Below are 27,585 nucleotides of genomic sequence, written 5' to 3'. Positions count from 1 at the left end.
TGTTACTTACGTGGAGTTGGGACTACTTTCATGAAATGTCCCAATAGAGGTTGGTCTAAATGCTGGTGCACTAGACATGCACAGACATTAATCTATAGGGGAACCACAGGCAAAAAAGCCTGCGCAGACCCGCGACTCATGTGCACCATACTCCCGCAAGGAGGGGAGGGACAGGGTGAACCATGCTTGCTTATGGCCCAAGCTGGATGAATCGAGGCGAAGGTGCACGAACGATTTTAATTGAAGGTTCTTTTGTTTGTGGTCGCTCTATAACACATATTATTGTCACATTTGACTCTTTAATGTATCTTTTACAATTCAATACAGCTTTTGCATGGACTTCTTTCACAAAAATAATATCAATGTCAGATCGTGACCTTTGGCCCAATCAATACAGGTTGTGCAATATGGTGGATCTTGTGCATATTACATTGTAATGAAATTGAATAGTGAAATAGAAAGAGAAATCCTTCAAGTTTTCTGTGACTAGCACATCTTTGGTAAGGCACAGAGAATGCAGTTATCACAACTTCGAACGTTTTGCTTTCCATCATTAACTATGCCCCTTTCCCTTTCCATGAAACATCATGCACAATGGTGTATTAACAGGGGTGCCCAGCCCCGGCCAAGGCCAACGGCGCAATCCCCCCAAATCATATCATGTCTCTCCCCCACCCCAAAAATCATATCATTCGTGCCCTCAAACCACATCGCAATCCCCACAGAGTATTTAATTATGACAGCGTGTCTACCGAAAGTAACTTTTCTCTCAGCTTTACTGAACAAACTTGATCTGCCCCTCCTCCATAAATAGGGGTGCCCATCACTCAAGACTGGCCCTAAAATCGTTCATCATAATCCCCACACAATATTTTTGTTGAATACATAATAAATTATGTTTATTTGAATGAAACACCATGTTAAACTGTCCATAATTTATTTTTTGTTCGATTTTCGAAAAAACTTAAAAAGGTAGCACATTGATTGGTTAAATGTAGTAAATTAAATTATGTAAATATGCATATAAATAGTGTTTGTGAGTGGGTTTATAAAACTCATAATTTGAGTATTTAACACAAATTGTTCCACAACTTAAGATAAAGATAGAAAATTCAACCTTGGCAAACCAAATAACATGCTCCAGCCGCATGACCGATTCTGTTTCACGAGACATTACAGAACCCTAGCTAGAAATTCTTAAGCTCAGGGCGATAATAGATTCCTCTTTGAAAGAACTCATGGGGGCAGATGACATGAGCTGCTGTTCTTCACTATTAAATATGTATAAAAAGCACGTTGAATACTTTTATAACAGGAATGTTTCACAAATATACCTATCATCTCTGAGGCTGATATTTAATTCTTCTGGTGGGGGGGATTGACTCTTATCTTAGGTGTCAATGTGGGAGTGATAATTGCACCTCTAAAGGAAGTTGAATTGACAATTTATACTTAGTTTTTCATGTCTTGAAGCAATCTTGTAATTTTAGACATCTTGGGAGAGCAATAATCACTTAATTTTAGATGTGGAAGAAGACAATTGCCATCTACTGTTCTGTAACAAACACAAATCAACATTTAAGAAATTAATAAGACCCATGCACTCATTCAGACAAAAAATCAAAATAAAAAACTTTTATTAATGCAAACCATCAATTTTTATATACATAGTACAGTACAAAACACAGCTCAATATATATGGCATACAATAGTGAAATTATACAATGCAGAATAAACTACAGGAGACTAAAATAAGTCAAAGTACTCCATTTTTAACTAAAGTACCATGAAACTACACGGACCTCTAAACATAAGAATATCAATGCATGAAGTGATAATAAGACCTTTGCAGAATAACATCTTAAAAATATCACAGAATATCTGGAATTATTTTTTTCTTTCATATGTACATTCGAAGACAGTTACACATCAATTCACTTTATGTGTTAATGAAGAATATCAAACTACAGTATGTAGTATCTTGCTTTCGTAGTGTTCTCGCTCTCTTATCTTCAGTGTGTAACACATTCTGAATGGCACAACTTCAGTCATAAGGCCGGCCGGACCTTCTCCACAATGTCGAAATATGGATGAAGGATTGCTACTTTCGCCGATATCCTCTTTGATGGGTCATAAGTAAGCAGTTTCTGGAACAAAATGGAAAATTATATAAATACTTCACTTACTTATACAGCACAACTAGACGTATGGTTTGCTTTTTATGATATGACCAGATGCCATATGATGAAATTGTTTGTGTTATATTCCTTTGTGCTAACACACGGCATAGAAGGTGCTGTGTATGCACAATAGGCTTGTGAGTAGAAATAATTTACGAAGTGTACGATAGATGGTACTGATGGTGATAGAGAACAGATTGATGTTGGACGGACTTTGAATTTCTCATGATTAGGGTGCGGATTTATAGGCACTAAAAACCTCTCAAATAGGCAGGCAAATAGGCACTTTAAAGGGCACCCTAAATTTAAAAACACATTAAAATAGGCATTGAACATGAACTTATTTAAATTTTCTTCTTGCAGTTCACAGTTATTCCGTATTAGCATTACAGTTTATATATAAAACGATTCACAAATTATAAATACTATTTTGATTGAAATTCACACTTGTGGGGAAGCATCAGTAACTCTCACAAAAAGAACTTGTGATAATGTCTGTTGCATGCATAATTGTTAACAAGTCATGAAAAAACAAATTGTACCATTAAAAGAAAATATATATTTTGTAGGATGTTCCAAATAACATTTATCTGAAGAAATAAAATTGTGTTACCATTGTACTATTGCACACAAATGTTTCACAATCAATTGGCAATAGTTTGAATGAAATCCTCATTTGCAGGAAAGCTAGGATAACACAACACGGTTAATTTAAAGCACTTTTGCATTGTAATCAAGTGGTCCCGGGTTCGATACCCACTGGAGACACATAGCACAGTGGTTCGGATCCTACTTTAAACTGTAGGTCCAGTTCCGATTAGTCTTCTGTGTATAAAGTGGATTTTAAACAACAAAGGAAACAGTTTAAACCACTTGCATAAACATATATTTTTTGCACAAGTATATAAGCTATTTAACTGTGTATGCGCATGAAATTTTAGAATATATAAGATAATTTGACTTATTGTCAGTTGTCAAAGTAAGGGGGGGGGATGAGGGAGGATGTCATCCCAATAGTTCTCTCATTTTCACCATGATAAACCATAGGATCATCCTCCCAGTTAACCCCAAAACTTGACCAAACATATCTTCAGCTAACATACTCCATTTCAAGCACTGCTTAATAGTGTAATTCTCTGATGCAACACAAGGCCACTAAACTAAGTTTTTTACACAATTTAGCATTATTGTATTCATAACTGAGGTAATGTAAGATCATGGCTTGACACAGTGAGCATTGTTCACTATTCGTCATTGTTTTGAATAACGGTAGAGGTAGAAAAACATTTTCATAGGAGCCATACATTACTTTAAGTCCACTTTATGCACAAAAAGGGTAATAGGGACTGAACCTACAGTTTAAAGTGGGATCCGAACCACTGTATGCCTCCACCGGGAATCGAACGAGTGGGAAATTACGTCAGCAGCTGAGAGTTTTGAACAAGGCCATTATATAAAACTATACATGTACATTGTAGTATTCTCCATGTGGGAAAGGAATATATATTTGTAAAGCAATTTAACAGTTACCCCCACACCCCCTATACGCCTTCATGGCATGGTGCTATGCACAGGGGAGCGCTTTACCTTTTTAATTTAACAGTTAAACCTATCTACTTCGTACAAGCTTTGACAGAAAATTGCTGTTCTGTCACTGTCAGTGGGGCCAACCTCCATGGCAGAATGGTTACCATGGCTACGATCCCAGGTAGTAGCAGCGATTGGGTGCTAAAACTGGGAGGGGGAGGACAGTTTGCTTTTCTTGGTAGACAAAGCTTAGCATTAAGAGACCATAGTGCGGGAGCAACTGGCCCCACATCCCCTAATCACCACCACTGATGCCCGGGATTCTAGGTTCGAATCCTGGCCTAGGCATGAGTGAACCTTCATCAATTTCATCATCACTCATCCTCGTCGTTGCGATTAGCCAAACGTAGAGAACAGCAACACTAAATAACAAAAATCAAATTTCTCGCCAGTAGTAAAACAAGATTTTACAGTAATCCATTTTTTAATTGATACACTCTTGGCTGCCTTGTGCTTTGGCATTTTGAAACATATCTCGACAGATAACTACCTACTTCCTTTCACACACACAATAAAGCTAAAATAATTTTGTCCAAGTATGAGTCACCAACCAGTTGTCCAGTTTGCTTACCCTGATTCAATGACATTTGGTATTTCTGACATTTGACATCCCTTGAGACCCTCAAATCTCGTGAATACCAGATTTCAGACAGTTCAACATAAACAAAGGCTTACTTTCTCAATGTAGGGAAAGCCAAAGGATCATTAAAAAAGATGAAGTAAGCCAAAATGGCAGAATAGGCATTTATAGGCAATATAAAAACGTATTTTCAGACTAGAAACACCATGAAACGAACTTTAAACATTAAAGCCTACGTTTTACTACAAAGGAACAAAAAAGGCAAATAGGCAAACATCCGCACCCTGCTCATAATGAAAAAAACGAAATAAGATATATTCACATTTAGCTCCTTTCTGGTACAGCTGTAACCTATGACAGGATGTGGAGGAAAAGAGGGTTGGCAGGAAATATTACTGTTCCTGCAATGTCAGTGTGTTTTAAAAGTGAGTGGAATTACATTTACACCATTTAATTTACAACCATCATAAACTATACATCTAGTGCCTACTAGCTTATATGAGCATAAAATGGATTTGAAACCACACTGAATGCATATATTTCTCTAAATAGAAAATACCTGTTGTGGCAGTACGAGCTTAAATATTCACAATTAAATGCAATCAATAAATGTGCATGAATTATTTTCCAGGCCAGTGGGAAACGCTGTCAGATAAACTGCTGTCTTGCAACTCGGACATAATATTTTACATCGCTAGCCAAATGGCAGTTCATTAATAGCTGTGTTGGCAGAACATAAAACAAGTAACCAGCGTTGTCTTCCTCTCATATATGTAATTTTTAATTTAAGTTGAAAGTTAACTTGTCAGTATTAACACAATGTATTTTTGTGCTTGTGCTTGCTGCCATGGTTTTATCTCGCAGTATGCCAACTAAGCCGAAGTGAGGATGATCTTAAGACCTCGTAAGCCAAGAGATTTTCTGTATTTTCTGATTTTCTGCAACAATGAGAGAGAACATTTTGCCTCAATAATGTTTGCATGGCTATCGATTGTCGGTGGGATAAAAGAGTGTGGTATTATATTGCTCTGTACTAAGAAAAGACGGCACCTTTCTTCCTCCGTAATTTCCATATCCTGCCATTGACAATATGAACTATCCGTTGTGCTAAAGCTACAAAGAATTTTCTTTTGAAATAACCGATTATGTGCAAGAGAATTATGAAATTATACAGAAATATGTCTTATTACAACAAAATTGAAGAAATATATTGTAAAAAAGCGAAATTGGTGAAATATGTCAAAATATGCTTTGGCAAGTTTGTCTATTTCGACTGATTTTCATCAGATATGTAAAGATCTCACCCCAATAATAGATCCGAAGCCAATTGAAAAATATGTTATGACATAAAGTACCGGGCCCTAGTAATAACGAAAAGGGAAACTCAACAGCAATTGACTGTTGGATATGGGCAGGGAAGTAAGTATCAGGGGGTGAGTTCTTATGTGATATTTGACTTAATCATTGACTAATGATTAACAAAGAATTATTCTTTTAAAAAAATAATCATAAATTACTGCATAAATAATATATAATTATAGTACAATTTAATAACACACATATTATTCCCAATAACTATCGGACACTAAAAAAGCAACAAGAAATGGTAAATTCCCATAGCCACCTATTGTAGTAGATATATACATGAAAACAGTTCAAATTTTACTGTAAGAACTGGTAATAGTCAGCATATTATAGTTGGTCAACAAGTTTTAAATTTCTTACATGTCCTTTCTTCCTCTGTATGTTCAGGAACCTACTTTTAGTGCACTACTACAAAATGTTGATTTTTTCCAGACATTTCCTGACTGGTAGACACCCTGAGATTACCATGGGAAAACTTATAACACATTAATGTAAATTAAAGCACTTGGTAGGTACTTACTGAGAAGAGGTCTAAGGCTACAGGATCCAGACTTGGAAAAAGGTCCTCAAACTCCTGGGCTTCCCAGCGTGGGAACATTGACTTGTAGTTAGGAAGCTGGGAAACTCCGGGCCATGTTTTATCGTCTGGTGTACCCAAGGTTCGGAATATCCTGAAGAGCTGGTCTATTTCAGAATCTCCAGGGAAAAGTGCTCGTTTGGTCAACTGCATGGAAAGAAACAGTGAGTTATTAATATTGTTCTTCGTCCTTTTTACTTCCATCTTACCAACATGGAGAAATAAAGAGAACATGAAGTGGAATAATGAGCTAAGAACTTCCAATAATGTACTGTATTTCACTGCATAATCATCATAGATTTTATGCCATTATTTGCGACCATTATGTTAAGGTATTTACAACAATGAATGAATGAAGTAAAAGTATTAGGTGCATCAGCACTTTAGGCCATTTTGCACCCTTCACTGTTTGAGGGAAAATATTACCTGATCTAAAATTCTGACTTAAAAAAATTAAAACAAGGCATGTAAAAAGTCCCTTGGAAAATTAAAAATGCAAGGCCATACAGGAACCAGCACAAGACAAACACAACAAATGATAAAGTCAGAAAAAAAACAACTAAAAGCTTCCTCACAGACAGTGGAAGAGACCAGCTCTTCGCAAAAAGCTAAAAATTCTTCATAAAATACTGTTATCATCACCCAACAGGGACAACAAACAGCCGGAAAGGTTAAAAGTCTGCCAGTGGTAAGCAAGATCAGCAAATTCAACAAGAATATGCCGAAAACTTAAAACCATATTACACGAAAACTTAAAACCATATTACAAACACAACACAACAGATGGTCCTGCCCTTAACCATGTGTCCAATTTGTATCCTGGTTACAAGAATCTTCTTGGTGAGAGGGGCAGGACGAGGAGCACCAAGCAACTATGGTGGGCTTGATAGCATGAAGCTTGTTCTCGGTGACCGCATCCCACTCTTCCTGCCAAGTTTACAAAAAAAGTACTGATATTATTGGTACTTAATCTGTCTTTTGGCAAAATAAGAATGTTCGGAATACTTGTGAATATACTTTTAATTTTAATATAGTCCAATCGAGGCAAATCATCTCTTCGTGACAGTTTACTGAACATTTTTCTGGTTAAATAGTCAGTCGAAATATTACACTTTAGAAAATTTACTACAATGTTGCAAAGTGCGGACCTACAAAATTTAGTCTTCTGTGTCCGAAGATTCTGCGCCACTATCAATTGTTTCGTTATTGATGCGCTGATTTGGCGATTAAGGGGTGAAAGGTTATAAAACAAATTCTGGACAAGAAAACAGGGTGCAACCATTATGCGGTGAAATACAGTAGTTGTCATTGGGTTGTTTCCCCACACCCCCAACCTACTCAAGTTCTGCATGAATTTTCAAGTTAAGATCCTAGGATTTATTCAGAATTTCCATTCTAGGGAGTATGATAATGTGTCTAAATGGTTGGAAAGGTAAACAGTCAAAATTGTCATAAATAACGCTATTGTAGATCCATTTAGGGGGTGTAGTGACAAATTTGAGGGGTGATTATGGTGTGTGCGGATAAATCACTTTTACATTTACACAAACTAAATGTTAATATTTAGTGCTTGTGCGACTTACAAACTAAATATACATGAAAGTAGTGAAAGGAAGTCCGAGAATAAGGAGTTGAATGTGAAGTGGTGTCGCATTCACTCAAATTATCTGTAAACTTACAAAAACTGCATTTCAGAATGAATTGCTCATAAATGCAAACTGTTGGAGACCCTACATGCGAATTTCAAAATGCATTTTCTCCCATACACAGAAATTTTTTTATATGATGTAGAAGACACATGGAAACTCAAAATATTCAGAAATGAGCAACATAAATTTGATTTCATTGATATACAAATTTAAACATTTTACACGCTGGTCAAAAAGGTTTTGAAATGCTCTTTTGACAAACAGTTATCTTCAAAAAATAAATGGTTTCTTGTTCCTAGCTTGGAACAAACTACAAGCATTTGGAAATACTGTGCTTTATAAACAAGTGATTTACAAAAAAAATCCTAAAAATGGGAAAAATGAGATTTTCATCCAAATCCCTCCTAGAAGAATCCATAAAATTAGGACACACAACCACCCACGAAAAAATAGTCAAACTCCAGGTCTTTTTACCTTATTTACTGAAAATAAACTTGCATAATTGAGTTGAGATTAATTTATGAAATTTCCTAACACAAGAAAAAAGAAGCCGAAGTAGGGAGGAGTAAAGGAAAAAAACTTCCTGATGAATAAAAAAAAACATAGTATTATGAATTTGAATGCTTACCATTTCTGCAAAGATGCAACCCAGACTCCACACATCTACAGGTGTGGAGTAGAACTTGCTGCCTAGCAAGATCTCCGGGGCACGATACCACAGTGTCACAACCTCATGGGTGTAAGTTCGCACAGGAACGCCAAAGGCCCTGGCCAATCCGAAATCGGCCAGCTTGATGTTTCCCTTTTCATCGATCAGTAGGTTCTGGGGCTTCAGGTCCCGGTGAAGTACCCGATGAGAGTGGCAGTACGAGACCCCATGAAGGAGCTGTAACAGGTAGCTCTGGAAATGAAATCACGGAATAATTTTATAAAATGGATACACAACGAACTTGTAAAATACAGGGCCATTCAAAATCACTGTTGGGGTTTCAATATATTTTTTTTTCTGGGCAGGTCATGAAACATTTGGCATTTACAACCTCACCAATTGATGGAGACACACTCAAAGTTTTCATAATATACAGTGTCCTGTAGTTTTGCATTTGGAATGTAGGAGGTAGTCTCCTTACCTGGCAGTAAATATGACTGGTGCATGCTGCTGACCACATCACACCCATAAAAGGACCAACATCAAAAAATTTATAAGACCCTACCCTCCCATGACACAGTTCAATGAACATAGCAAACTTTACATTTTAACAAATGTACAAGGACAGAGCTTTATGCACAGTTGTGATGCTCTAGAGCTTGCAAAAGAGATCACAGAGATAGTTTTCTTTATGAGTGACTCTGTCCCAGATCAATATGAAAAGTTCTGTCAAAGTTTGAAGTCACGTCTTTTTTCAGTTTCTTGCTTGCACCAGTCCTCACAATTAAGAACTTTGGAGCCAGCTTGTGTTGCGCTAGTCACAGTATGCATCTGTACACTGCACCTATTTTCTTCACATGTGAAACAAAGAAAAAAATACGTCTGCTGTCCAATTCGAGTAATTTTGGCTGGCTCTAGACTTACTACCGAGTTATTTTAAAGTGCTTTTCTATTTACCTGCAAAATGACAATATGCTACACTAAAGAGTGACCACAAGGAAAAGAACCTTCGACAAAAAGTCTCCGTGCATCTTTCCCTTCTTCCGTTCAGCTCGGGCCATAAGGAAGCATGCTCCACTCTGTCCCTCCCCTCCACGTGGGAGTACGGTGCACAGGAGTCACGGGTCTGCACGTTTTTTTTTTTAAAAACATTAAAATACTGACCAAGGCAGAATTTATTGTATAAAAATATATACACTAAAAAAGTAACATTTTCACCCTCTAACAGGATCCTGTTAGACTGTGGAAACATTACCTATTTAGTGTATATTTTTTTATACAATAAATTCTGCCTTGGTCAGTATTTTAATGTTTTATTAACATGGAAGGCTTAACAGTATTTTTTTCTTGTGGCTCCACTACAACCAATATCTCACAGAGGCAAGCATAAAAGTCTCAATAAACTAAGTGTTACACTTATGCCAAATCTACTGGCATCTGACTTCAGGTGCTGTATCTGTCTGCCAATTGTTTTTTTGAGATGTGCGCTGGTGCGGAAAACAATATTAGCTGTGATGCAAACATTCTAGGAACAACATTGGCTGCACAGCAGTCTTCTGACTGGTATTTTCCCCTGTGCTTACAATAGGTTAGGCAAAATGCCGTTTCTCAGTTTTCAATTTGCTTCGTACAAGGAGCGACCTTCAGCACACTGGGGCACAAAAGTAAACAATGGCAGCCAAATGCCACTGATTTGTTAATTTCCAGAAAGCAGTTCAGAAGGCACTTGGTATAATGTGGATGAAGGAACAGAAAAATTACAATTGCTTATTATAAAACAAAATAATACTACTTATAAAGGTATAGTCAGAAATTATGAATTTTTGTTTTATGTCCACAGATGGGCTAATTGGGACTGGACTTCTGTTGAAAATGGGATCTGAACCATTACGTGCCTCCACCAGGCATCGAACCTGGGACTACTTGATTACAAGGTAATATTATCACTGTGCCATTTTTAGGAGGCCCCCATTGTAAAAAATGAACATCCCAAATAATTATATGTACATACAATGGCGGTGATTAGGGTGAGCAGTGCAGCAGTGCTCTCCACTTTTCCCACCACACTATGCTAAACCTCATCTGCAAAGGGAAATATACTGTCTTTGCCACCCAATCGCCGCCACTGTGTACATGAACCCAATCGCTGCCACAGTGTACATACACACACACACACACAATTATATACAGCGTGTAACAAAAGTCCGGGAACACTTTAAAAAAATTATTGTAGCCAAACGAGTAGCATTACAAAGTGACAAACTACATCATTTCAAAGAGTAAAGTTGTAAGTTTTTCTCATTGCAGGTGTTATCTGTAGTTCCATATATCGTCGCTAGGTGGTGTCATAATCAAGATGGCACTTTCTGGAGCTGAGAAAGCTTTCTGCATGCTAGAATTTGACAAAACAAAGAGTGCAACGGATGTCCAACGAAAATTTAGGATGAAGTACGGGAAAGCAGCACCAACCAGGAAGGCAACCTACAATTGGCATGTAAAGTTTGTTGAAACTGGGTGTTTGTGGGTCAAGAAGAGAAGTGGTCGGCCAGGTGTGAGTGAAAATGACATTGAGTGAGTGAGAGAAGCTTTCACAAGAGTCCGAGAAAATCTATACGCAGCGCTTCACGTGAGTTGGAAAATGTCAACAATGACTGTGTGGCGTGTTTTGCGTAAAAAATTAAACATGAAACTGTACAGACTACAGTTAGTGGAAAAGTTATATCCTAAAGACAAAGACCAGCTCCAGAAAGCACCATCTTGATTATGACACTACCTAGCGACGATATATGGAACTACACGTAACACCTGCAATAAGAAAAAACTTACAACTTTACTCTTTGATGATGTACCTTGTTACTTTGTAATGCTACTCGTTTGGCTACAATAAATTTTTTAAAGTGTTCCCGGACTTTTGTTACATGCTGTATATATTGAGAGAGAGAGAGAGGAAGAAACACATACCTTGACCAGAGATTCTGGCAATGGGACTTTTGTGCGATCCAGAAACTTTTTAAGATCTTCATGAAGATATTCAAACACCAGGTACAGCTTCTGGTCGGAATGCACAACATCTAACAGCTGAACAACATTCTCATGTTGAAGTTCCTTCAATAGTGATATCTCACGAATTGTTGTGCTTGGGACACCCTCAGCTTCCCTGGAAGATGGAAACAGTTTGTTAAAGAAAGTAATCCATATATCTGCCACAATACATAATAAGTGATTATGGAAGCTTTTTTTCATGGAGAATCATAAGTACAATGGTCGTTCAAGGTTGACCGGGATTTTCGTACGTAAAAAATCGATGAATAGCCGGATCATGATGAAACGTGCGGGTGACGTAATGTATTCCTTCGCGAGTAACTAGTGCCCGGCATGACGTATTTCGCGCATGCGCAGCAGTTGCAGCGAACATGGCGGCAAGCAGTGTGTCTGTTGCTGTGGAGCAGCGGTGTGTAATCAAATTTCTCGTGAAGCAGAAAGTGAAACCAGCTGAGATTTTCAGACGATTGCAAGCAATATGGTGAACAAACGATGTCGCGGACAAGAGTGTACGAATGGTGTGAGCAGTTTCGCAAAGGACGGGAGCTGGTGACAAATGAAGCGCATGGACACATTCGCCCGACTGCAGTCACACCAGTGAATATCACACGTGTTGAGCAAATGATTCTTGAGAACCGGCGAGTAACAGTGCGGGATATTGCTGCCGAGGTGAATATCAGTGTCGGTAGTGTTGAGACAATCATTCACGACCACTTACGCTTCCACAAAATCTGTGCAAGGTGGGTTCTCCGCCAGCTGACATTCGATCAGAAGTGGAAACGCAGGACGGTCTGTGAACAGCTTCTGAATCGGTTTCGAGCAGAAGGTGATGAATTGTTGCAATCCATCATCACGTGTGATGAAACATGGTTGCACAATTCAACCCCAGAGACCAAAAGACGCAGCATGGATTGGCAGCATAAAGGTTCCCCGCCCCAATGACATAACTGACACAGTAGTCTCCTGGCCTTTTATTCTCGTCAAGCCAGTAGAGTGGTTAAGGTCGAAAGGTCTTACTATGCCAGAAGCAGCTAGAAGTGGGTCCCCAGAAGCCAGGAGTGCCATTAGCATTAATTTTTGTCTTAACGCATGTGTTACAACGACCAGGTTAGGTTGAGTAGTGAGTGTGAACGAAGAAGGCATCCTTGCAACCTCGGATGATCCCCTAACAGACATTGATTATATCAGTGGTGTTGATAATCAATATGAGGTTAGTAAAGGTGAATAAGCAACATAGGGAAGTGTGCAGGGAGAATCTAATGAAGATGAATATGCCAATGTAGAAGATAAACTGAATATGACAGTGAGGCTGACAATTTTTCTTTTATAAATACAGGCACAATAAAAGTAAAAAGCATGAATGTGCGACACTTGCAGTGGCCCAGTGTGAAGTACGTATTGTAACCTGATTATCATTTGCGCCTCAAACTTTTCTAGTATGCACCTCACATGTTCACATTTTTTCCTTGTTTACTTTGACCGTAATTATAGCCATCAATTCTTAATTTCCCCAGTACAGTGTGGTAATGTAATGGCATACAGCATTCTGGGACAAGCATGTGACATTTTCGGTTACCAATGAGGCTCGTACCAGTGTGCAGCCTGAACGGTGCATGCTACGTTGAAAATTTAAGCACTATAGATTGAAACTTATCTATTTCCCAACAATTATCCCCTCCTTCCATTTTTCGCTATGTGCAATAATAACGGAGTTGCCTTTGGGACCAGACTTTTGATTCGCTAGTATTCCTAATAACTAGAAATGAAAAATTAGATTCATGTACACTAATTCAAATAATATTTTACTTCATTTCTGTTGCTTTTTGAATTATAGGAATTTGTCTATCAAAATATATTACCATGCATTACCTAACCTAAATCTGAGATAACTCCGGATCCCATGGGATGTTCTCTCTCCCTGGCATTTTAAAATTTTGTAGTTATTGAGTACTAGTGTGTGAAAGACCAGTTTTTTGAGAAAACTGCTATCAAAATTTTCTTTACACCACCTTCAATTTTTTTTTACCCAGACATAGGCATGCGATCTCATGAGAAAGAGCCCTTCAAGACCTTTCCAACGTGCTTGAATCACTTCTATAGGTGCCCTTATTGCCTAAATATTACAATTTACAGTTAACAAGATGTAGAAAAAAAAGGTTGTATCCGACATTTTGCACCCCTGTAATTTCGGAAATACAGATATGGATCTCCAACTTGGCATTATGTTCTTACATCAGGTGGCACTTCCAGCATGGCAAATTTCAAATGAACCAAAAAATGTAAGGTTGAGAACCTTCTTGATTTGACATGGAATGACTAACCCGTGCGCTTCACAGAAAAATGAAGTCAAACATTGCCACATTTTTAAAGCATCACACACGGAACACATTTTTGTCAATGCTTTTAATGCATTCTGGTTGTCATCATACTAGTTTTTTTCTATTTTTCATTTGTTAGCAGACACCACCAAGTACTTCATAATTCTATGAAATCAGTTCCTTAGGAATATTTTAATCCAATCTCACGTCGAGAACTTTACATTTTATGTGAAAAACATGACATACATAATCCTGGAATGCCCGGACTATTGTTTAAATTGAAGTATGTCTCAGAACCTTGTAAATTTGAGAGAATTTTTTCATGTTTAACAAGATTTCATGTCTGTAGAGCAAGTGGAAGCAACTTTTTATGTATCTAAAACTATGGAATTACTTCAAAAGATTACTAACTCTCTAGCCTTTTTAAACCTGAAGGTTCTATGGACACAGCAACACAAGCCTTCCATCTGCCCCGATCTGCAAGATCAATCCAATCTTTCCCATCCTTACCGATTGCCTTTATGTCCATCTCAACATCAGGATTGCCTTTACGTCCATCTCAACGTCATTTCTTAGTCTTTGCCTTCTTACAGGTCTCTTACCATCAGGTTTTCCAAGAAAAATCCTGTAAACTCTTCCCATTCGTGCCAGGTGGCCGGAGCATGCTGCTGATCACATCATCTCCAAAATGGCAGATCGAGAATGTGTGGAGCCCAAGCTCCATATTCTCCAAATGTGCCTTAATGGCATGGGGAACTTTACATTTTACGTACATAATACACACACAGTGTGAGTGTGTTGGTTAAGCAGCTGGAAGCATACCACTTGGAGGCAAAGTCAGATGTGCATAGTGCATTTGGTAGCTTTCCAAGCTGAGGTGTTGTGAGAATCTCTCTTCAGGGACAGGGTTGCTACAATTTTTTGATTATGAATTCCCTGACATTTCCAGTCCAAAAATGAAATTTTTCCAGACATGTTTATCATCATGATTTTTGCTTTTGAACCTTATATTTTTCAATTAAATACCAGGTTTGACACAAATAAAACCATACTGAATTTATATTTCATAAATGAAAACAGTTGCAGTAAATTGGTTAGTGTTGTGTTGAAGCACCATACCTCCCCTCCGTCTGCATGAAGTATGGACTCCTCCAACGTTAGCAGTTCTGAGTGAGGCATCATGCTGTGAACACGTATAACCGTGCTGTGGTGGAAAATGGCTGTCGCAGGAACAAAAAGAGTGTCGTCAAGCATTGCATACAGACATGTTACAAGGAATCAAAAATGAACCACACTTGTTGGAATCTGTGATCACTGTTGACAAAACATGGATTTTTACCTATGACCCAGAGACTAAGTGGAAATCCATGCAAAGACGCATGTCATGCTCAAAATTTAAGGCAATGTTGCTTGTGTTCTTTGACATTCTTGGAATTGTTATGTTTGAGTGGGTTCCTACTGGGCGTACAATCAATCAGCACTACTACATTGAGGTTTTGACCAGACTTCACGAAAAAGTGAATCACTCAGTGCATCTTTTCATCCACGCAGGTGTTTATCTGATGATGTCTTTCCGGACACATTATTATGTCATCATGATCTTGGATAGAGTCCCTCTCAATATGCCAAATAACATGACTACTTTGGTAACAGAGACACTTGCAAGGCGGGCACAAACAATTTGCCCTCTTTGAAACACTGTCAGCTCGGACATGATTCAGTATCAACTGCACTGCACGCTATCTACAGCACAACTGTCAACTCTACCAGTCCGACAGGGTCCTATCTCATGGCACAAAACAAAAGAATGTTGCACCTAGTCCGATTTCAAGTGGAAAAATTGCGTCAATATCACCCGTTCCAATGTCATGGTGTTTCCATATTTTTGTCCATCCCCTGTATGTATGTATATATATATATATGTATATATATATACACACACATACAATTTTGCTAGCAAGTACTATGCTACCAACCCAAGATCCATGAAGAAATTCCCCCCACCCTCGTTACCAAAGAGGGAAGATTACTATTCGATGGACCTTACTACCAGCCTGTAAACAAGTCATGTTCAAAAGGCTCAATTATCAAATGAAGGCAGTTTGTGTACGAGGGATGATCGGAAAAAAAGAAATACAAAGCCTGTAAATTCCAGTAGGTGTTTATTAGATGAATACAAACTGACACATCAAAGGATACTTCATACACTACTACTCAACATAGTATCTTCCCCGACTGAGGCATTTATCCCAACACTTCATGAGGTTTACGATGCCTGCCTGACTCATAGAACTCTGTGTCCTGTTGTCGGAGCCCAACACTTACTTCACGCTGTACATCATCAGAGTGAAATCGGCGTCATTGCTGCACCTACCAACACCTCTCTCCTCCTTTGAAGAAGCATTTCAAAGGATGCCAGTCTCGCTTGGATGATGATGTCAAGCACAAAGCAAGAGTTGAAATCTGACAACAGAACTCAAGAGTTCTATGAGACAGGCATCATGAACCTCTGGGATAAATGCCTTAAACCGGGAAGGAGACTACGTTGAGAAGTAGTGTACGAGGGTCACTATTTATATTTTGAGCCTTCGCAACACTGATTGAAGTTAGGCGCGATTTGACGTTTGCACGGAATCGTCTGGCAATGTTTTGTCAATAGCTTCATTTGTGTTGTTTATGTTGCCTTGGAGATTGCGCGACAACAATAAAATGGAATTAACTTGTGAACATTTTCGTGCAATGATTTTTTACGATTTTCGACGTGGATTATCAAGACAAGAGTGCATCGATCAACTTACTTCCACATTTGGCGATGAAGCCCCATCCTTTGCCACTGTGAAACGCTGGTATAACGAATTTAATCGTGGCCGCCATTCGCTCACTGACGAGATTTGCGAAGGTCGTCCAAAATCAGTTGTTGTTCAAGAAAACATTGATGCTGTGCAAAACCTAATACTGCAAGATCGTCATGTGACATACTGTGAGATTGAGGCAACCATAGGCATTAGTTCCACCAGCATATATAAAATATTACATGATCATTTAGCTGTGAGAAAGGTATGTTCTCGTTGGATCCCACACAATTTGACAAAAACTCAAAAAGACGCTCGCGTCAATTGGTGCAAACAAATGCTCAATAAATACAATCGTGGTGCTTCAAAAGATGTATATAAGATTGTAACAGGTGACGAATCATGGATATATGCATATGAGCCGGAACATAAACAGCAGTCGACTGTATGGGTGTTTCAAGATGAACCCAATCCAACAAAAGTTGTTCGCGCTCGAAGCACATCGAAACAAATGGTCGCCTGTTTTTTCGGGAAAACTGGTCATGTGGCAACTGTGCCTTTAGAGGAACGTAGAACGGTCAACTCTGAATGGTACACAACAATTTGTTTGCCAGAGGTCTTCGGTCAAATACGGAAAACAAACAAACGCCGTCGGATCATTCTTCATCAAGACAATGCCAGCTGTCACACATCTCGTCTAACAACCGACTTTATGAACAGTCAAAAAATCGAATTGATGGGTCATCCGCCATACAGTCCTGATTTAGCACCCAATGACTTCTTCTTGTTCCCGAATGTCAAGAATAAATTGCGTGGACAACGATTTTTGTCGGCGGAAGATGCCGTTGATGCGTTCAAAAACCATATTATGGAGGTGTCTCAAGAAGATTGGAAAAACTGCTTTGACAAATGGTTCGAACGAATGCAAAAGTGTATTGACCATAAAGGAGAATACTTCGAAAAACAATAAAGCAGTTTTCAATGCCAAATTCCTGTTTTTTCATTGTTAGGCTCAAAATAAAAATAGTGACCCTCGTATGAAGTATCCTTTCACGTGAGTCCGTTTGTATTCGTCTAATAAATACCTACTGGAATTAACAGGCATTTCATTCTCTTTTTCTGATCATCCCTCGTACATATCTAATGAGATGCCTACCATGTTGGTTGCAATATCAAACAATCTAAAATTTTACTACAGCAATCTGAACAATACTGTCGATCAATACTAATATCTTATAGAATTTGATAGTGCCATCAGTTTACACTTTCCATTACACAGGTCTTTCATAACTATTATTCTAGCCATACTTGGATTGAGTTCTAGAACAGATGTAGCCGGCTTCGGCTGACTTTGCTGGAGTTCACGAACACCCGTATAATATTTACTTACTCTTACGGAGGGAACTTGGAAATTAGTTGAAAAAGCACAAGAACACTTGACCATTTCAGATATAACTCAAGTAAAAAAAAAAAAAAGGTAAAGTGCTCCCCTGTGCATAGCACCACGCCATGAAGGCGTATAGGGGGTGTGGGGGTAACGCCCCACACTTTCTTGATCCGGTCGTGAGTGGGGGTGATGTGATCAGCATCACGCCCCTGACCGCCTTTACCCCCCAGGGTTTCCCCCAGGTACCCATGTTATTCGACGCTGGGTGGGCGCCGGGGCCGCTTCCATCGTTAGAAAAGTTCCCGGATTTGAACCGGCCGGGGATCGAACCCGGGACCTTTAGCATGGTAGTCAGACGCGTTACCGACTGAGCCACCGCGGCCACAGATATATAACTCAAGTGCAATTAAAAAACAATTACTTTAAATATATAACAGTTTATTTGCAATTCTTACATAAATGTTTCCAGTTTACAATGTTTCGTCAACATTACACACACAACTTTCCTCTGTACCAAATTATCACCACCTGTCTTGAAGCCTGTATAAGTTATAAGGTTACACAAACCACAAGTATCGAATCAAGAATAATGACCAAATAATCAGGTATTCATTTTCAGACAAAACACTTACATTAGTGTTGAGCCAATACTACTTTGAACCGATGCTGATACTCATACTTGAAAATTTTAAAGTTTTTCAAAATTTTGATTAATACTGGTTTGCAACTATTCCACTCCAATTACGCACATCAATTTACCAATGTTCTTGCTTTAAAATATTCAAGAATTACAGACTATCAAAGTACATGTTATCACAAAATTAAGTTTTTCACACAAAACTGGCGTAGAATAAAAAGGAACTTTGAATTTTGCATAATTTCCATGAAAATTAGACTCTGCCGAAGTGTTGCATTGCATTTTTGTGGAGCTCGTGAAACACCAAAATGATGGAAAAGTATCAGCCCACAGCACTGGTATCGGCTCAGCCCTAATTCACATCATATCTTGTTTTAAAATTCTTTGATAAACACTAAATACTATTGGGATGGAGATCTGCTGTCTGAAGTAAAGCCAAGAACTAAGTTCCGTATTCTGAGCATGAAACCGTATGGAACTCAGTTCATCAATACACTTGGAACCAGGTAATATAAATATCTTACAGTACAGTATCCAGTGTGTATAGGTAAAAGACGCATCCCCCTTTTTCACTTAGATGCCTTAAATATACCAAGCAGTCTTTTACCAACGTATAAGAAATTACAAAGTAATGGAAGATTTACTTCAAGTAATTTGAATAATATAACTTACTGAAGAGTTGCATGCAAATCATGGGTCCAGCCTTCTCAGTTTCCACAACTTGTATCTGTGTGGTATTATTTGGGCTTGCACAAGCTTTTTTCTTTCAATGGTAGCATGCCTAACTAATGTAACTGAAATATTATTACATATTCAAGGACAAATATGTTCCAATAAAATGGCAATCGCTTTTAAGCTACTCAATAGCAAACTACTTTAATTTAATAACATTGTAAGGCCATGAAATTAGACAAATATAAATGTCAAAGCTAGAATTGATGTCACAATACTGTTTGCTTTGTGTATTATCAGTTTACTGATGTAAATATATTACAAAATCTTGCCTCTAAATCCATACACAGATGCATATGATAATGGTAGAACTAATCATCACCTTACGGCAATCTGCCATTACAAGAAAACACAATAGTTAAATTTACATGATACATGTCAATGTAAAAACCACCGACAGAAAACAGAGAATCAAATGTTACATTATTATGTGAATGAACTTGAAAGAAATCTAAGAGGGGTTGGTTTCCACTCAGTAGATATACATACAATGACGTTCTAATAAGTAGTGGTTCTCTTATGGTAAGAAATTGAAGATATATTTTTAAAATTTGTGTATTTGACATTTGAGGATATTTATAATTACGTAAATTTTTTTAAAAAAATATTCATCCCAGTGCAGATTCAAACGTGCAACTTTGTACATTGCATTGGCAAGTGAAAATGAAAGCAACTTTCTTGGGGGAGGCCCTAACACACAGTGAACGTCAATCCGTAAGACTAACCACTCATCAACAGCTTCTACTTTACATCATAAAGTTTACAAATCAAGTAAGTTACATTATGTGTTTCATTGTTAGCAAAGGGTACTTCTTCCTCGATGCTTCTATTTCAGATGTGGTTAATTTTAAGACTGCTATAACTTTTTACGTTCTGGAGCACATTACTTACAGAGACCACTTTCAGGAAAGGCAATATATGTCTACAAGAACATGTGAAGTGGTAATGACCTGGAAACTTTACATACATGAATTTTTGCTAGACATATAATACAGATTTAGAATTATGCTGTATCAATTAGTAACAGTTAGCCATTCATTAGTAAAAAGGAGAACCACAATATATTAAACCCAAGTAATACAATACCGAATTAATACAGGCACAAGCAAACCTCTACTGGCAGTTGCACTCACTCACACAAACATACAAAGGATAAAATTCTCACATATCAAAAACTAATTGAGCATTTGTCCTCGCAATGCAGACAACAAACTGTAGTAAATAAGTGAGGCAGCAGTTCCTTGTGCAGATTAGACAGCTGCAGACTAAGCTGAATCATGTGGTGCTACGCCCTCATATCACGTAAACACCACAAGATGCAACTTGGACTGAAGCTCAGGTAGTGAGTAGCAGACCCAAGACGAAGCAAATGTCATGCAGCGGATCAAAAGTTTTTCCTCCTACAGCCATGCAATTAAAAAAGGTTCCTTCCTGGATCTAATTAAGCAATTCAGTTAAATAAAAAGCAGGATTATGTTATTAGAATGAGCATTATAGTGTGTAAGAGAGTTGATTCAGTCTTTGGAATGGTCAACAGCTGTTTGCAAATTGAGATTTGAAAACAGACTTGTACGGCAGGGTTAAAAGAAGCTGGGTACCAAGTCGTCATGCAAATGAATATAATACTGTACTAAAATCCAAAGTTGAGTTTTCAACCTAATGAAATAGGAATTAAAAATGGACATTTATCCACAGTACACGAGACTACATTGTAAAATTAGACTATAATGACAAATGTTCTGGCAAAAATTTTTCGACGTGGGTGATTTTTTTTATATTCACATTCAAGCATAAAGAAATCTCCCCTACATACAAGTAACATGTACAAAAGTTTAGACCTGTTAAAAGATCTCAAAACTTATATGAAACCCTCTATGAGATTTGGAATTATACTGGTTGAATTTCCAGCTGGTAGCTGACCTTCATGGCTATTTCTATCCACCAATCCTCTTCGGGGGCATGGTCCGATGGATGTCCACAACCTCAGGTGCGAAGTAAAACGTGTAGGGGTAACATCGTTTTTCTGAAGTAACGTTGTCACAAGTACTCCTGTTTTTGACAGTTGTTTTATGTTTGAGTCTATGTAGTGTGTACTATGTTTGCATGTTGTGTACCCCTGTTCATTTCTGGTGCTGACTGACCATATTGTTGTCGAAAAATCCCTTTCTCACAATACAGTACATTTGGCAACATGTGGTGTATTATTTTCCTGTAGTTTACGGTTATTACAAACACAAGAAAACAGTTTTTCGTTGTGACATTTCAGGAGAACACACGCTCCCTTCATCAGACATTTATTTTCATTTTGACTAAAGATACAGTTATAACAATGGTTAGCAATTTTTTAAACAAAAATAATCATGTTGGCAATGTTACATTGTTGGAAACTAGCAACTTTAATGTGAAAAGAAGCAGTCTGTTATTTTCATTTCAGATAAAAAAATGTGATCACATTATTTTTTTATTTAAAATTATGAATCCCAAATATCATCAGGTAATTTAAAGTCATCATTGTTTTCAAAGTCTGTTGATGTTTTCTATTACATTAAATTTTAAAGATGGTGGCTAACCATTGTTAGTCAAAATGAAAATAAATGTCTGATGAAGGGAGCTCCTGAAACGTCACAATGAAAAACTGTTTTCTTGTGTTTGTAATAACCGTAAACTACAGGAAAATAATTCTAAATGCAAGCAATGCGTACATACAAGGAAAACTATTATGTGGTATATTTGATGCCTTCTGAAAATGCCTGATAATCGTCGAAGGAAATTCAACTGATTGCTGATTTACAACTGCCAGCTAGAAATGTAACCAGTATAAAGGTATCAATATGATAAGTGGACCGTTACTATTACAAAGAATCTACTACAAGATAGCAGGATATTAGATAAAAGGAATAATGGGAAGAATAATCTTAAATTTATACGCCCACAGAAGTCCCTTTTATAATCACAGAGCCTACCCAGGACTGGACTTCCAGTACAAATTCTGAAACAATGTGACTCCACCAGCAATTGAACCCATGCCTCCCTGATTACAAGGTGATAGCATCATGAAGACCCAGCTCCAAGAATAATTACAAACTTTGTCACATTTTGTCTGTTGTACATACAATAAAGGATGTTAGCCATTGTAAAAGGAAGATAAACTTTTGTAGAGGCTTTCATGAAAGTGTGTTTCTATTTTAAGCCCACTTTATGCATAGAGAGGTTAAGGATTGAATTAAAGTGAGATTTGGTATGAGCATCACAGAATCTTGTTGGTGAGGAGCACAACAAATTATTGAATATACCTCTCGTACTCAGTGGACAAGACTTTACTTGAGAGTGTAAGAACGTGAACTCAACTTGCAACAATATTTCACCAAAGTTTTGGTACGTGTTTCTTGATCTGTCAATAAAACTTCCTCACTGCTGCAACCCTATGAGGATACTATCCCAATGATTTGCATGCATAAAATCCCACCGTGATGAATTAAGAGTTTCTTAACAAGCAATATTCTGTGGTAACCACTGGTGATTAGCTACAATAATAAACTACATCAAAAATAGTATATCATTTAACGCAGCACGATCAGTTAGTGCATTCATCACATGCAATAAAATTAAGGGAACCAGTAAATTTGAATAGTTATTTTGTATTGAGAAACACAACATTCATATAAGACAAACAAATAAGATTCCAAGTTTATATTATACTAATTACTGAACCCTGCACATACAGACTTAATAATGGACAGTTAAAATTGCAAATAACAATACTGTCAGACCATTCCATTAATAATCAACACTTGTACAACTCATATTACTAAAAACTAGGGATGGGACAGATCAATCGGCCGATGTAGGCATATTAGGGTAGTTGTAAAATTACCGATCCGACATATTTATAAACATCTTATAATTTAGTGCACAAATTTGTTATAATTAGGGGGGGTTGAAGTTGACCTAAGTAGTAACAAAAAATGACCTAAAAATAACACTAGCCTGCAATGGTTTTGCGGTAAAAATGAAAAGAGGTGATTCAGTAGACATCATGACCTAAATTCGAAAATAACAACAGTTTTTGTATATCACATCCAGTTGTTGCACAATGTAAGTTTTTCCTTTTATAGTGTTACATTATATGCGCAGCATAGTAATACTACCGCATGTCTCCACATTATGCTCAATATGAACAAAGATCTTGAATGAAACAAAAATGAAATTATTGGTTGATTTAGTTTATTTTACTTCGCGTTTTGTGCCTCTTGGCTACTTTGCGAAGATGGGGATGAGTGATGAAATTGATGAATGGACATTCACAAACCACCAAGCCTGAGCAGGATTCGAACCCAGGACCCTTGGCGTCGCAGTGCGATGTGCTAACCACTCGGCCACAGGGTCCAGCAAAACCTATTGAGGTTCATACCGCAGGCTAGTGTAATTTTCGCTCTAAAATGAAAGCTTGATTCTTTCATAAATTACAAGAGAGTGGTTGCATAATAAGACAAAACCTGTTGTTCACTTCAAGGTTTTTCTCTGTCATTCATTTCCTTTCAGAATGGGCCTTACACGATACAGTTGCTGGTCAAAGTACAGTTGAGTTTCACATACATCCAATTATATTTTTTTTATATTGCGACTAAAATCACAGATTGGAGTGATTATAGTGGCCAGCAAGGAAACCTCAAAGTAGGCATCACACAAAGTATTTTAAATTTGCTCAAGGAAAAATAAATATACCACAATTAATCATTTAATCCATTGCTTGACCATATTTTCGATGAATGGCAAACTTGCTAAAAATACTATGTCGGAAAATTTAAATATATATATGCTACCAAGTGTATTTAAAATATACGAAACACCAGGGGAGAAGAATATGAAAAATGCAATAAAGATGGCAAAATATACTGAAAAGTAATCTACAAGGCAGAAAAAAATGTAAATTAAAAACAATGTTTTCAAGGCTCAGTAAAAAATAAAATTTTTAATCAACTTCTGAGCCCGTTATAATTTATATGGATAATCTCCATGACCTACTTTTTAAAAAAGTAAATGTCTAAATATGCAAGTTCTATCTGGAAACAAACATTTATTAAGTAGGTCAATAAACTATTCGGGTTCTTCAAGGACCATTTGCAATTTTATATCAGATTGGTAAAATATCCAGGGTAAATTTTATATTGGTACTTTATTGGTATCCGCCCATCCCTACTATAAAGCCAAGTAGACCACATTTGTGTTGGCTATTCCCCCCCCCCAATTAATAACAAGCAAGCTCTTTGTCAAAGAAGGGCAATTAAAACTTTTCTACGAAGTGTTTCAAAAGTCCCACAATCCTAACTTGGTGAGAGAATAACATGAAAAGAGTGAAATAGAATCACACCCAGTTTCTGCACTTCAAGAATAACAACCAACTTGCTCACAGCAGAATCATTATTAGAGAAGGAATATTGTCTATATGAAGAACGTTAGCCATTGTGAATAAAAGGGTGATCAAAAATTGTCGAAGGAATATAATTCGAAGTTTTGTGACAGTAGTTAAGTAATCCGAGTTTGAAGAACTTACTGTATGAAATATACTGGCTATCAAAAGTATCTGAATTGAGGGTTTTAAAATGCAGAAAACCTGTTGTGAATATCTCTTCAGTTTTCATATTATAATCACCAAAAGGTTGCATTTTTATTTAGCAGTTGGCATTGATGTTGCCCAGGATATGACTTCAGAACAAAGCATACTTCGTTGACATTAAATATGTTAATTGGATGAAAGTATATCAGAAATAACTATCACTCAATAATAATAATACAATGTGATACGTACATGTGCGTCACAAGTATATTTTAATGGAATATGTCAAAACTACAAATCTAAATATAGGGGGGAAACCCACACATTATTTGCCTGCACCAATAGCAATGCTCATATCATTAACACAAGATGTTGATCTAAAATGATTCGTATCTTCAAGAGTTAATCATATCACTATCAAAGGAGGAATATTACAAAATAAACGAACTTCCGACTTATTTAAACAATACCTTAGCCACAAAATTATAATACAGATGAAATATTACATTAAAAACCTTTCAGTGGCACCTACAGGTTATTTTTCCGAGGGGGGGAGGGAGGCAAGCAAGGTACTTGTGCCAAAGCACTGTGTCAGTTTGAAGTTACCATGTTTCTTCAACAATCTGTACCAGTCCGTTATCATTAATGTAAATTACTGACAAACAAATTTATGCAAGTAAAATATATGATTTTAGTTACATTCATCTTCCTGGGAGGATAACCCCCTTCTCCCCTCTGAATATCCATGACACTTATAGCTACTCAAAAATACAACTTACCTGTGTTGAGACACTAGTAAAATCTCACAAATGTAAGTTATATAGATATTAGTAAACATTCACATGCACATTACTGGATTAATATACTAGCAGGAAATTATTTCTCGAAAAGCAATTAAGTACCTAGCTTTATATTATAATTACTTGGATTAAAGTTAAGTCATATAATATAAATGGAACTAATGGCTTTATCACATGGTGCAATAAAAACTTACTAATGAAAATGAAATAACAAAAACTGTATGTGGCAACGAATGCATAGAATCTTGCATAATAGGAAATAAAAGGAAACTAGAGGGTTGATACACAATTCATGTTGGAAGAGAACATAAGTATGATACACGACTATGAAAATTGACATAAAAATTGGTCAATTCATAAAACTACTTTTAGAATCTTCTTCACAGTTTAATAAATTCACAACTACTTGGTTTAAAGTAATAAAAACATGTAATTACCAATGTTTTTTTCTTCTTTTCATTCTTTAATACATTTGGTGGTTAGAAGTTTGGAACCAATTAACTGTACACGAATTATGGGTATATTTTAAAATAATTTTATGATAAATACGATACACACATCAGAGGACAATACCATTTAACTTAAGAATTGCATAAAATTTACACATTCTATTAATAATTCCAACACTAGGGTTGAGGGGGCTGATCACATTTAGTACTCTCAGGGCTATGGAAAACAACTCTCACTTTACACACTTTTGCAAGACTTCCCTTAAAAACATTTGTTCCCAACTTAACCTGAAACTAGTGAATGGGGTGGAAAAACTTTCAAACACTCTTTGGTGTTTGGTTCATAGCCTGCCACTTGAAATCATCATATTACATATAACATAAGTGATTTTTACTGTCTAGTGGCTTGCGACAATTATAAAAAAAAATTGGTAAAACTTCGATAGCGTCCCAACGGATTTCTTCATTCTTACACAAGAAACTACTTACTGAAATGAGTTTCTGTAGCACTGTCGAAGTTCTTGGGAGGTATTTTCTTTCACGGAAACTGAAAACTTCACCATAGAATGCTGCAGAACAAGAAATAATCACTTTCTATGTAAGGAACTTGCATTTTCTGTAAAGCGACAACATTATGCCATTGTTTCCATTATGTACCTGCAGATGGCACGAGTATCGAAAGTCATGCGGTCTCGCCAGTGTTTCCAAACGTGTCTTTTTTTAACTATGCTTACCTAACCTAACCTTGCCAGAAATGGTTTTTGGGGCTATCCGTCAATGGTTCGTGGAGCTATCGTGAATGGTTTTTGGGGCTATCCGTCAATGGTTCGTGGAGCTATCGTGAATGGTTTTTGGGGCTATCTGGCAATGGTTCGTGGGGTTATCGTGAATAATTTTTGGGGCTATCCGTCAATGGTTTGTAATGACATAATGAACACGAAAGTAGGTATTTTCAGTTAAGAAGGTTGAAACATTGCATACCCACTCCAAATCGACAAAACAATCACGACGTGCGATGATCCATGACGAGTGCACGCCATATTGTCTGTTACCCAAGCGGAACAAGGAAGACAAATAATGACTCGTAATATGAAAAGTTGACACTATTTTATGGAAAAAGGCATAACTTCACCTTAAAGGAATTTTCTGTAATGCAGAATAGGTAAGTATCAATGCTAAAATTAACGAAATAAACGAGTGAAAGGTGTTCGGGGGATATCGCATAATTACCGTATTTTCTTTCGAGAAAAACCAATGTTGTCCGTATATGCTAAATTGAAAGAA

The 27,585-nt window shown here is 37.1% G+C and overlaps 1 protein-coding gene across 2 annotated transcripts in view; it reads right to left on the bottom strand.

Moving 5' to 3' along the window:
* Positions 1 to 1,620: 1,620 nt before the first annotated feature.
* The window catches only part of LOC145992548 (cyclin-dependent kinase 2-like), a 50,825-nt gene continuing 24,860 nt past the window's right edge, over positions 1,621 to 27,585 (bottom strand). For both annotated transcript variants that reach the window (XM_083128904.1, XM_083128912.1), the window contains 4 exons: positions 11,549 to 11,744; positions 8,567 to 8,839; positions 6,233 to 6,436; positions 1,621 to 2,147 (listed from right to left, as the gene is read on the bottom strand). In XM_083128904.1, coding sequence (XP_082985030.1) covers positions 2,049 to 2,147; positions 6,233 to 6,436; positions 8,567 to 8,839; positions 11,549 to 11,744 — 772 coding nt within the window. In that variant the 3' untranslated portion in view covers positions 1,621 to 2,048. The remainder of the gene's footprint in view (positions 2,148 to 6,232; positions 6,437 to 8,566; positions 8,840 to 11,548; positions 11,745 to 27,585) is intronic.

This window comes from Lepisma saccharinum, chromosome 1 (genome assembly GCF_977018435.1).
Source record: "Lepisma saccharinum chromosome 1, izLepSacc3.1, whole genome shotgun sequence".
In the NCBI taxonomy this organism is placed as follows: Eukaryota; Metazoa; Arthropoda; class Insecta; order Zygentoma; family Lepismatidae; genus Lepisma; species Lepisma saccharinum.
Note: the sequence above shows the minus strand (reverse complement) of the source record. Positions and strands in the feature narration are given on the sequence as shown.